The sequence below is a fragment of the Meleagris gallopavo genome, chromosome 22, assembly GCF_905368555.1.
Source record: "Meleagris gallopavo chromosome 22, MGAL_WU_HG_1.1, whole genome shotgun sequence".
Taxonomy (NCBI): Eukaryota; Metazoa; Chordata; class Aves; order Galliformes; family Phasianidae; genus Meleagris; species Meleagris gallopavo.
The window spans coordinates 6061274-6074756 of NC_139425.1; the positions used below are offsets into that span (position 1 = coordinate 6061274).

Genomic DNA, 13483 nt, shown 5'->3' on the forward strand with positions numbered 1-13483 from the left:
AGTCAGGTGCTAGCTGTAATACTGTGATGCTAGTTGTGTGCTACTTGTCTCCAGAAATCCAGAACACAGTCTTTTCTTCCTTGAGATGCTTGTGGATTAGAATGGCAGAACAGAACCATTGCTTGCATGTAATACATAAAAATGTGTTTGGAACTTAGTGTCCCAGGAAGGAGAATGCACTTGCTGATGACTGATTTGGAGCTTCAAAAAAGGGAATGGACTTCTTGATGTCTTGGATAAAGATAACATGTATTTAGTGAAACGAACTCCATGCACTTGATTGTATTTCCTGTTTTCATCAGAATATCAAAAGTACATTCTGTTTCTGAAATGTCAGAGTAGTGCATAGCTCCCAGAAAATGGCAACTGTTGCAGATTGAGTTCTGGTGAAGTAGTTTTCCTGTTCAAGGGAAAACTAATTCCTAATCATTATTAAATTAAGGTAAGAAGTCTTGTGTCTTTACCAGTTCACAAAAGAAAATGTCTTTGTCACCCAATTGCCTTACAGGAGCTGTTTAATTAATATAGTGAGAGTAAGCATTTGGTGTCTCTAGGTATAACTACCAAAGGTATGGGTTGTATGGATAAATGAAATTGGATTGTTGTATGTGACTTAAAATGTTTCCAGAATAAGAGCAAAAGCACTGACAGGACTTTGCAAACTAGGTTTTGCTGCTAGGTTGTCCCTAGCATTGAGTTCTGAGAGATGTACAAACATTGTGCTTGGATGTATAGAAAGAAATTGAGATCAAATGCATTACGTTTTTCCTAGCAAACCCAAGGTGTGTTTTAAGGATTTTATTCAGTGTTTATGTGCTTCATCTTACAGTTCTATATAGTAATCAAAAGGATCTATCAGTGCATATTAAGATAATGAGAAAGATATTATAAAAATGTTCTGCATTTTTAAAATAATTTGGTTGTTTAGATGTTTGAATAAGAGAGAGGTGGTTCATATATTAAGAAAAAATATTCATGTGCACTCACATGCACACGAGCACACACGCACAAAGAGAACAAAAGCCTGAAATTAACATCAGTTCCCCCACCCCCATTACCCATGAGGCCGATGGCTGCTCTGAACAGCTTTGTCTCTTGAGAATTTCGAGGGTTTTTTCAGCTTAAGATCTTGTTTCCAGTTATGAGACAGTAGCACAAAATAAGCGTGCATATGAAGCTGAAATACTAAATAAGTGGCTGAATTTGGAACTTTTTAGGATTTACTCTGAACTGGGCAAAGAAAGAAAAAATATTCATTAAAATTCTTTCTCTAATGTGGACTTTAATATTTTTGACCCATTAAGCTGGAGGGGATGAAGGAAAATAATGAACTTTCTGTCCTGTGTAGATTTAGTTCCAGATAGTTTTGCTGAAGTAGGCTGTCTTGACTCTTTACTGCTGTGACCATTATCTAGTTCTGTAATCTCAGAAGATCTAAATGTTCCAAGATCCCAGATCCCTTTCAGTTACAAGTTGGTTACCTATATTAAAAGCATTCTATGTTCTAGGATGATGATCTTGACTGATGCCAGCAGCTATATCAGAAGCCCACATTACCACTTCCAGTACAGTAGCTTGGAAGTTAGTCAGGATTAAGGCTGCCTCCGGTATCTCTTGGCCCATTGCTGAAGCATACCAACTCTTGTAGCTGGTGTTGTACAAGTAGGTGGTGTGACTGCATCTTACAAGAACTGTAACCTGACAAACACAGCTGGCCAAGTAAGTTCACTAGCAAGCTCACAGCTGGGTTATGAGGGCAGCATTTGTTCTGACTGTAGAGCATAGCTCACGTGTCTTTGGACTTGCATTGAGACATGTTAACCTCTTTACTGCTGTGTTTTGTGTAGAAGCTGACAGGTAAGAAGTTTTTACAAGTATTCTGCAGCATGTGGTCAAGGCATAAAGACAGACTAGCCTTTTTTATGATAGTGAGTTCACTGGAGCCATTTCTTCCTTTTTTTTTTTTTTATTGTAACAGGGTCTTGTAACTATTACAGTGGCAAGCAAACAAGGACCTATAGGAAACAAATTAACCAGTAATGACATTCCAAAAATAAAGAACAAGCATTATTTATCAAAGGAACAGGATAAGTACTAGGAGTGTGTTCCACCTCTGACCATCCTTTAACTGAAAATGCCCTGTCGTTTTAATATATGCAAAGTGAACATGGCTCAAGTTAATTGTCATGTCTGAAAAAGTGCACCAAGTGCACAGTGCTAACTAAACACAGCAGGGAAATTGGTAAGTGAAACCTGACAAGGCCTGAAAAATTATATATATATATATACACTATACATATAGTGTAGCAAGGATGGGTGCTGAGTTAAGGTTTCTTAATGTGTTGCAGCAAAGTGTGCATCACTGGTTGCCAGATTATAGGTAGCACCTTTTGATTTTTTTTTTAACTGACAACACTGGTTCATTAAGTCTGAGTCTGAGTCAGTTACTTATTATCTAGAAAATAGAGGCTGAGAAGGTGAGGGAGAGGGAAAGTGGACAATTGTGAAATGCATGTGATTGGGAATAGTATTTTATTATTGGTTATTGTTCTGCTGGAAGTGCTAGATTGGGACAATGATGTATTAATACAATTAAAAATGTGACTTGCTTTTTACTTCATAAAGTAAGCACAGTTGCTTTAGTCTGAATGGACAGATGAATAGTATGAAATAGTTTCAGTACACCAGCACAATCTCTGTTAACTCTGCGTACTTCAGTCTCGTTATCTGTTCCTGTGGTTTGTTACTGTGCTGTCAGATTCACAAAGCTAAGTTGTTAAGGTTCCACTGCACTTTTTCAGTCTGCTTCATTTTCCCCCCATGAGATTTAAAAAGATGTTGTTTTAATGTATTGTAATTTAAAGTGAGTATGTTTGATTTCCTTTTAAAACAAGCATATGAATTATCTCTGAAACATTTAAGGAGGGAGGAAGACATAATCCTCTTTAAATCCTCTTTCTAAAGGTAGCCAATGTGTTTGCTGTATCTGGCACATTCAGCTCTGAATATGTCATGTTGTTACTTCTGTGCCACATACAGTAACGCAGCTTATTGTCTAGCCATTCCATCCAAAGTCTGATGTGATCTTTCTGTGATGTGTTTTAAAAATTGGATTGACCGCTTGTATACTCATGTTTGATAGCTGGGCTGTGCTGTATGCCCCATCTCTGCATGGGGTAAGCTGAGTATCTCTGGAGTTCATCCTGCAAGTGGGGAAATGAGCCAAAGGTCAGCATGTTGAGCTCGTTGACATTGAAATACGCTGAAGGATGTTTTTGTTTGAACAGCCTTACTTTTTAGTTGAAGAGCTTATAGACAGGAAATGGTGCGCTCACGTGTTGGCAGTGGTACCGGTGGGGAAGTGTTCTGCTGAGCCCCAGTGCCATGCTCAGCAGAGTAACACTGAGAGACTGGCATTCACCTGCTGCATTGCTCTGCTTCCAGTAAGCTGTGCTAGTTCAGTTGAAGCAGAGCAGACAACCCTGTTGAAATAAAATGTCCTTTATATTTTAAAAAGTTAGAAAATTGTCTGTAATCTCTGTACTCAAAAGCAGAAGGTTTGAAGTACCGAAGTGTTGAATGGTCAGCTGCACTATGTTAAGAGATTGTTCTTTCATTAGCAGGAGATGTATTGTTGAAAAAGAAGGATGTGTTTTAAATTCTAAAAATTTTAATTTTTAACATTTAAATGTTGTAGATGATAATGTAATGACTTATAGAATTTTAATACCCTGTTTCATCTATAGTGGTAGTAACTTGTGGTCTGAGATTTACTTTTGATCTATGGCAAAATTTGTTGTAAATTTTGTTTGGGCTACTAGGTAAGATTTTCCTTTCTGTGTTTCAACTAGCTTTAGTTGAGTGCTGGCCCACAGGATGGAATTGGGAATGCTGGGAGCTGCCCTCCTAGGTGACAGTTCCCAAATGATGGCCCTTTGCAGTGTGTGGCCAGACCAAAGTCATGCAAATGCTGCTCTAGATGCCCTTAAATCCTTCCAGGGCCCTTCTGTAGGCTTCTTCAGAAGCTTCCTTCAGTTACTTTACCACAGTGATTTTTGAGAAGTTGCATTTCATCTTCTTTTAAAGCTGCTCAAATATTTGCATCCATATAGTGAATCTTTACTTGAGAGGAGTAGAAAGGGAATATTGTAAACTGAATTTAGGTACTGTTAAGATTTCTGTGGGGTTTTCAGCGTACTGCTTTCTCAGAGTTCCCTCCTTTCCCCTTGCATTTCCAGTCATACAGAATCCTTGAGGTCTTCATTCTTCTGCATGCTTCCAAGTGGTTCTGCTGTCAGATTCTCCTGCCTAGCTCAGTTTCCAGGTGAGACTGTTGCTTGTGATGCTTTTGAAGTGCCTCCACTCCTGCACAGATGTATTTGTCAGTTTGTTAAGCTATTCTAAACATTTGAGGAAGAAAAAGCTTCACATCACATTCAACAGTCAATGTGATGGAGGTTTCCTTCTTCTTCCATAAACTCAGTCCATTAGAAACATCAGTAATTGGCTCTTGCAGGGTGTAAGTGCATCCCGGTGAAGCTGGATGGCAAGCTGTAGCTGGGTGTGGTGTACAACTGGCTCAGCATTTTTGTGGGAATCAACAGCCAAAGGATTTAATTTTCTCTCACATCCAAACAAATGTTTCTGATACTGCATTTTAGGATTTTGTTTGATTTTCCTTTTTTGTGTGCGTGATTTTGTTGAGGTTTCTGTGATTAGCAGAGGTTGATAGAGCTTGAAATGGTGCTGGTGAAGTATTTAATTAGTAGACAATTTACTCTTGATGCTTGCTTACTCTTATGTGACCATATTCTTAATGAGCCTTCTCATTGGTAATTCCAGTACATCCAAACAAAGCTGCAGTCAGCATTGTCAGAGGGATGGTTAGAGCAGCAGATGAATGTGAATGCAACCAGTTGATATGAAAAGCTTCAGTTCGCTTTCTTAAGAAATGAGGTACTTGAATAAAACTCCTTTACCTGCCTACTGGTGATTAGCTGTTAAGTAGTCTGACTGGAAGTATCCATTTTGAAACTCTTGATTGGTATAGGCCTTTGGTGTGTGCTTACATGTGAATGTCTCATAAATATTTCCCAGGAGCAATTTATTTTTCTAATTAGCTTGAACATCCTCTGCTTTAGGTAGCGCTTTAAGCAATTTTCAGTAAATCAATTCAATCACACAGCTGTTGTTTGAAACTTTTCCTAAGTTCCCGTAATTCTCTGTAGAGACCCAGAATCTCACTAATTAGTACACTTAATCATACCTTCTATAAAATGCGTGGCAATATGGATTAATCAGTCCCAGAATTTCATAGGAAAACAGGGTAACAGAAAACCAAGTGTATATAGCTGTGAAAGCAGTCTGTTATTCTCATGTACCAGTTATGTACAGTGTGCACAAGCTGGCACAAAATGGCTGAGCACTGAGCTTTTTGCATGGCAGTCATCACAAAATAATTTGGGGCTGCAGGTTTTTGTACTTAGACTTTTAAGTTACTAAGATCAAACATCAACTTTTTCTTTAGATTTCCTCTGAAGGAAAAAGTACATTTTCTGTTCCTATATGAAAGGACATCTATCTTAGTATGGTGGTATCTGTGATGTTACAGTTCAGACTGTTAGCTGTTCGGCACATACTAGAGGTGACATTTACAGTTAATACAAATGAGTTTTAAATTTCTTTCATGTTAGTTACAGTGACTGTTTAGTTTTTGGTGAGATTGTTAATATTAGATTAAAAGAAAAAATGGGAATGCAGCTTTTTTTTTTTTTTTTTTTTTTTTTTCATGTAGAGCCTTTTTTGTTTTTCAGGATGTGACTTAAAATGGTTTTTGATTCTGGGGACCCTATGAAAAGCATCCTGTGCTTGAATGTTTGTTAAGGTCAGGTAAGTAAGAAATGTGTTTTTCACTGAGAATAGGAAACTGCTGAATGAAACGTCTTTAGTTTTATTTACAACAAATTACATTTAAATATCTAGGGCTTTCCTTTGAGTTAGTCATTTTATTAAAATTGGTGTCTTAAAAAGTCATCTGAATTATGTTTAAGATTATTGTATTTAATATTTTAAAATTATATATAATTAAAAACAAATTTCAGATCATCTTCATGATTCGTTGAAAAGGACTGGTTTGATTTAGTTCTTCATAATTGGCTTATTCTGGGGAATGCTAAGAGCCAATTCATGCTTTTTCCCTAGTGAATTCTTCAGACAAGAAATCAGCTCAGACGTAAGAGCTTCCAAGTGTGCTGCATGCCATGAATACGTATATTTATTATAGCAAAAAGTTGATAGAGGCAAACACAGTTATTGATGATCAAGAAGATCTTTATTTTTCTTGTTTCTCCTTTTTGCTGAATGAGAAAAATTACAGAAAATTTAAGTCTTTGTTTGATAAGGAAAATCTAATAGTATTGCACACTATTGCTAGTGTTATTATTTGCAAATAGTCATGGAAGTGAGGACCATCTCATCCAAACGTTGCTGCCTCTGGTTACACTCTAGTGTTGGATGTAGGAGCATCAGTATGTAGTAGTTCAGTATTGCTACAAGCAATGGATTTAATGTCTTTCACTTTTAAGACTTTTAACTGTTGATGAAATCTTGTTTTTTCTCACATTTGTGTTAAGTGTAAACCTAAGAGTGCTCTGGTCGTGTTTTCTTCCATTTAATTTTAACATTCCATTTCATACAATGCCTGTCTTTGAAATTATTTGGTGAGAGCTAGGACTGTGTGTTTCCAAATGTCTTTTGAAAAATTCATATTGGACAGAACAAGGTATGGCTGATTACCAACTGTTTTGAATAGCTAAGTAGAGTGTAGTCTTTATTTTACAAAATGTTTCATGGAAATAAGTAAAGGATTCCAGTGTAGTGATGGGTATTTGTAGAAATTATAAATAGGTGCTGGTTCTGGTAACATATATACACATACATACATACATACATATGTGAATTATTGGTGATTAAATACGTGGCTTTAAAATTAGGCATTCCTGAGTAATTCTGTCTATAAATTATATAAACTAGAGACAGATACATTTTAGAAAAATCTAGTTGGTTGTCACAGGATAGAATTTATATTCAGCATTCTTTCCTCATGTATAATCATCTGTGCTAGCTTATTGCAACTTAAACACAAACCTGCATACAGATTTCATCAAAAAGTACATAACACCACGTAGTGATACATAACACCATACTGATACTTGTAGCTCAAGTTCATAATTCAGTCCCACTGTTAACTATTTTTTATGTATTAGGTTCACCATCCACACTTTGAGTTTCCAGCTATCTAGCTAACATTACAGGTGTATAGGCCAAAATAGTGCTTTGTTCATTTAAAAAAAAAAAATGCTTTTAGTAATAAAACAGCATCAAAACATTAACTTCTGAATGCTGCATTTCAGAGCTTTCTTCTAAACTTGAATAACAGCTATGCCCCACGCACCCACCCTATCTAGCATGTTAGCTAGATAGCTGGTGATAGAAAGAGTCCTTCACTAGTTAAGTTGCACAGTCTGTTTAACCTAAGGAAAGTATTTTCTTAAAAAAAATTTACACAGTGAAGTTTTTCTTACTTGCTTAATGAAAATAATCACCTTTAAGTCTGGATATCTTTTTGGAAAAACTCTTTAGTGCATTAGAAATTACAGGTTCATATTCAGCAGATGAACATTACATCTGATACCTTTTAACTGATGATTTATTTCATTATTAACTTACTCAATAATGGCTTCTTTTGCTAAGGTTTCCTGCAGCAGGAAAATTGGTTTGCCTGTTAACAACTTATATTGTAAATCTATATGTAGTGCAAATAAGCTTCTAGAATTTCCTTAGCTAAGCACTTGTAGCTGTTCCAGACATTATGTGCCTCTTCGACTTGTAAAGGTACTTATAGAGAGAAAATGATTTTTAGGGAGAGGGAAAGGAAAATATGTATGTGCAGCTTCAAGATGGAGAAGGCTCCCATAGCCTGTTTGAGTGCAATAGAAGGAAAAGAAGCTGCATCAATTAACACATTTTCCTTCTTCCTGCACTCTTTGGTATGTATGCACCAAAAGCTTTTCTTCAGTAGAACTGCTGTGATGCATATCATGTTCCACAGACAAAATGTAATAACTTTGTTTTCTATTCAATTCTATTGTGAGTTCAAAACCTGTCAATACAGGCAAATATTAAACAAGAAGTGGCATTCCCATTCTAAAGCATTTAATGCAAGCCAAATTGCATTCCACAGAGATGCTGAAAGTTGAGGCAGCCAAACTGAATTTTTCAACTACTTAACATATTTATTTCAACATATTTTTCAACTACTTAACATATCTTTCTTCCTTACACTTGGCTTCTGACATTTCCTGTGTCCATACCCTTCCTGAGCCATCCTCAAGCCTTATCGTATTTTGAGCTCTCTTTCCGCAATAGCTCTCAGCACTGCAGCGTTATTCTGGGGCTGGGAATGCAGCTGTGGGGTGGAAAAAAGCCCCAGTGTGGGGTGTGTGTTTGTCACCAGCTCTGGAGCTCAGCCTCAGCATGATGTCTGTAGGCATAAGACCTTGTGAGTCATAAGTACTTGTCAGACGTCAGCTTCAGATAATTAACTGCTTTTGCGTGATCGTAGTTTATGTAACATGTTTTTGAAACTGTTCGAATGAATAGCTCTTCATCCAGCTGCTTGGTTGAAGAAAATGTTATTCCTGCCGTTATCTGGCGATGTACTGTCACCTAGTGGTGTAACAGTATCTTTTCCCTCAACCTCAAGCGAGGTAACTGCTGCTTTAACTGAACTTAGGAGCTTTTACCCTGGAGAAATAGTAAATTGAATGAATTCTTATTTTATTACTTTTAGTTGCTGATGTATGGTCAGGATGAGTGGATTAGGAGAAAACTCCTTGGATAGCTTGACCAGTGAGTCAAGGAAGCGCAAGCCGCTGCCCTGTGATACTCCAGGTGCAAGGTAGGTTTATTCAGTCTTCTCTGCTTTTTGAATTATGGATTTTTAAAAATATTTTTCTAGTTTTCATAGCAATTTAGTGTGAGTTCTAACTCATCATTTTGTTTAATTGAAAAATTCTTTAAGCTGAATTTTGTTGTGAAAATGCCAAACTATACTGTTATTTGCAGATCTGCCAAAGCTTGTAAACAGTTAAATAGACTTAAATCTTAATGGAGTAAATGTATAAGGACTCACTGCTTGAAGCTGTGATTACAAGACTAAAGAAGAAAAGCGTGTTAACTTCACATAAATTACGAAGTCAGCATCTTATATCTGATAATTGACTTGGCATGTCTCATTTTGGAGGTTATAGTCACCACAGAATATTGCAATAAGTTCACTGCTTTTTTGACTTGCATTTCTCCAGACTTGGAGAACTGGAGACTTCTCTTCAGTCTTATCTTGAATTTTGGTATTCCATGCTGCCTTCCTTCTCCTCTTTGAAATCTGTCACAAATTCAGTTATCTGAGGGACTCAGTTTTCGGTCTCCAACTTTTTTACTTTCTGCTACACATTAATGGTTCTCTGTTAGCCTTTTCTATTCTTGTTCCTGTACAGTAAAACCTTTTAAAACAGTCCCCAGTTTCATCAAAATGCCAGACATGTACCAATATTTCTCCCTTTTATATACTTAGCTGGAGTCCCTTGCCAATTTCCTCCATCATGTAAGAAATTGGCTATCCCAGAGCTTCTTCAGGAACTCAAGAAGAAAAGGAGAGTTTATGAGCTCCAACAGAAGTAGCAGGCAATTCAGGATGACTCCAGTGCTGTTGTTAAGTTGTGTAGAGAGATAGTTGGAAGGGCTGAAGCCTATCTGGAACTTGGTTTGACTAGTGCAGTAAAGGACAACAAAACTGCTTTTATCAGTACATCAGCAGCAAAAGGGGGATTAAGGAGAATCTCCATCCTTTAGTGAATGTGATAGGAAATGTCGTGATGAAAGATGAGGGTAAGGCTGAGGTACTTAATGCCATTTTTTGTCTCAGTCTTTATTAGTAAGACCAGTTCGCAGGGTCCCGGTCCCTCAAGATGGTGGCAGGGAGCAAGATGAAGATCCTATAATCCAGTGGGGATCTTTAAGCAGCCTCTCCCTTACATCATTTGAACATTTGTAAGTCTGTGGGGCTGGATGGAGTTCATCCATGTGTGCTGAAGGAGCTGTCGGAAGTGTTCATCAAGCCACTTTCAGTCAGCCACTTCCCAGCTGACTGAAGGTGAGCAAATGTGACTAAGGGCAGGAAGGAGGATCTAGAGAATTACAGGCCTGTCATTCTGACCGTAGCAGCAGAGAAGGTTATTGAGCAGATAATCTTGAATGTCATTACATGGCATGTACAGTTGAGTGATCAGATCTGGCCTGCATGGGTTTATGAAAGGCTGGTCGTCCATAACCAATCTAATTTCCTTCTATGACAAGATGATCCACTTAGTAGCTGCGGGAAGGTCTGTGGACGTTTGGGTTTTGGGAAATTGTTTGACATTGTTTCCTGCAGTATTCTGGAGAATCTGGCTGCTCATGGCTTGGGGAGAGGTGCACAGTTTGCTGGTTGAAGAACTGGCTGGCCAGGCTCAAAGAGGCTTGGTGAATGGAGTTCAGTCCAGTTGGCAGCCAGTACTGGCAGTATTCCCTGGGGCTCAGTCTTGGTTTAACAGGAATTGTGAGGAGCGACTGAGGGAGCTGGGGCTGTTTAGTCTGTAGAAGAGGAGGCTGACAAGAGACTACATTGCAGTTACCTGAAAAGGAGTACTCAACAGGAGGATTTTTTTAGCTGAATATTCTTCTCATATCCTCTTTAGATAAACTGGTACATAAGATTCTTAAAAAACAAAATCACAACATGAGGAAACACTGGACAACAAAAAACAACAGTGTAAAACATACACACAATGCCCTTCAGATTTACACTTGCTAGAATGGCTACCAGCTAGGTTTAATAGATGGGTGTTAGGAGAGATATTTTGAAGTTTGTGGTGTGAATACAGCTTTTGTATATGATGGAATATAAGTATATGTATAATGGTTTTGGTTTGCAGTCTGACCTGCAGTGGTGAGAAGCGTCGACGTGAGCAGGAAAGCAAATACATTGAAGAACTGGCTGAACTGATATCTGCTAATCTGAGTGACATTGACAATTTCAATGTCAAACCAGACAAATGTGCTATTTTAAAAGAAACTGTGAGACAGATTCGACAGATAAAGGAACAAGGTATAATTTCCTGTTAAACCAAAACAAATAATTTCATTTTCTTGTGACTTCTTTTTCAAAGCAGCAGTAACATGGGAAATCCAGTATTGTTTTAATAATAGCACATAATTGAAAAATACTTAAGATTTTTACTTGAACCAAACCTTTAACGTGCCTTCAATAACGTGCTGTTTAAAGTAAGCCACTGTTTGCCATTACTTATTTTATTGGAAATCAATGCTTTAAAATTGTGTGTGGCCTTTCTTACAAGTTTCTTAAAAATACTAGTTAAGCTTGTGCTGGTCCACAGTGAAACTAAGTATTGATGGTATTGTGCCATCTCATGGCACAGAATACCAAATACAGTTGCCTCTCACGTTAAGGGACAATTAAATAAACAAATTCCAATACATCAAGTTCCACCCTGCAGATTCTTAAAATGTAACTTTGTTTATATATATGTGTGTGTGTGTGTGTGTGTATATATGTATATATGTATATTTGTATATGTGTATATATATATATGTATGTATGTATATGTACACACAAGCATACATATCACATATACACATTAATATGAGCCAAAGGCAGTTTGTAGAACAATGGTGATGGCATCTGTTGACTGTGACCAGTGATGATGAGATAATCAAATTAAAACCAGCAAGAAGAGATGTGCTAAGAAGTGTGTCTAATGACCATTGAAAAAAATCATCCATCAGTCAGATGATCCCAAAAGTTTGGTATTATGTAGTCATGACCTTTAATCTGGTCATAAGCAGCTACTAATATGAGATCTTCTCTCTCATTACTGCCTCTCTTTTTGCCCTTAATTCACTTGGTTCCCAGAATCTAGCTTCTAATACTAAAATGTAGGCTTTGTATGAAATGTTGCTTTACTGAAATACATCTTCTGGGTTTCAGGAAAAGCAGTTTCCAATGATGATGATGTTCAGAAAGCTGATGTGTCTTCCACAGGTCAAGGAGTTATTGATAAGGACTCCTTGGGACCTCTTTTACTACAGGCAAGTGCAAATTAGAACTTAGTAAATCCCAAAGGAAAATAAGTACTTAGAGCAGCTGAAACTACTACAATAGAGCCTGCAATCCTGTAGTGAAATAGTATAAAAGAACATTTTATTTCTGACCCTTTCAGACATAGTTTTGTATAACTGTTTGAAAGGATCAGAATTAAAATCCATTGTGTTTTCTTAATTTCACTGAAATAGTCTGTGGAAGGAAAGAAAAGAATAGCCTTTAGCTTTTTCTCATATTCTAATTCATTACTTTCTCTAGCAGTCATTAGTAAATTACTACTACAGCTGTGCTTAGCAATATGAGGAATATTTTTCCTTTGCTTTTGAGGGTTAGCTGTTTAAATAAATCAATGAGGCTTTACGAGGAATAGGGATCTGTGATGTGTATTGCTGCTGAAACACGGAGCACATTCACCCAATGTTGCTATCAAGTAAGCTAATCTAATAACTTAAAAAAAAGGCAAGGAAAAAAAAAAGATACATAGCAGATACTTTTTCCTTTTGCCTGAAAAATCAGTCCCATGAAGTCCATCAAAAGGCATTTTTGAAACTTTTAAAAAAATAAAGCTGGAATTTTTTTTCATTTAAGAAAATACAGCATTTTCATTACTTGTTCTACTAAATATCTTCTTATTTTAATTTGCCAGTTATAATGTTATCAATTCATTATCTTGTTTCCAGATAAAGAAGGAATAAAATAAGAAGGCTGGTTATCGCTGTGACAAATCTCAGTTGAATAACAAATGAGCAAACAGATTTTGGATATTGAAATCATTCCTTAACACATTCCATTTTCTGTGCAGAAAAGTGTGAAAACTCATTTCTACTTTTGAAAATAAATGCATGTATTATGACTTGGCATTTAGCACCTACAAAGTTTTTTAAACTAAACTATGTTCAGAATTATGCAGTCTCATATGCTATGTTGCTATTTAGGCATTGGACGGTTTCCTGTTCGTTGTCAATCGAGATGGGAACATAGTATTTGTGTCAGAAAATGTCACACAGTATTTGCAATATAAACAGGAAGATTTGGTTAATACAAGTGTCTATGGTATCTTGCATGAAGAGGACCGGAAGGACTTCCTTAAAAATTTACCCAAATCTTCAGGTAATGAAAGTTGACATACTGCCTGTTATCAAGCTGTTTGCAAACAATCAGAAGAGGGAAGAAAACAAACCAGTTTATGATGGATGACTTTACAAAACAAACTACTTTTACAAAGGAAATTTGACTTCAGAAGAATATTATTCTTGAAAAGTA

General features: G+C 36.8%; 1 protein-coding gene across 18 annotated transcripts in view; it reads left to right on the forward strand.

Annotated features, from left to right (window-relative positions):
* NCOA3 (nuclear receptor coactivator 3) overlaps positions 1–13483 on the forward strand; it is a 75161-nt gene that overhangs the window by 44354 nt on the left and 17324 nt on the right. For 9 of the 18 annotated variants that reach the window (XM_085241965.1, XM_085241971.1, XM_085241964.1 and 6 more), the window contains 5 exons: positions 5814–5889; positions 8852–8959; positions 11034–11206; positions 12107–12207; positions 13156–13330. In XM_085241965.1, the coding sequence (XP_085098091.1) occupies positions 8862–8959; positions 11034–11206; positions 12107–12207; positions 13156–13330 (547 nt within the window). In that variant the 5' untranslated portion in view covers positions 5814–5889; positions 8852–8861. Of the gene's footprint in view, positions 1–4238; positions 4325–4842; positions 4957–5813; positions 5890–8851; positions 8960–11033; positions 11207–12106; positions 12208–13155; positions 13331–13483 lie in introns of all 18 variants that reach the window. The other 9 variants (XM_085241968.1, XM_085241967.1, XM_085241969.1 and 6 more) reach the window with 5 other exon arrangements.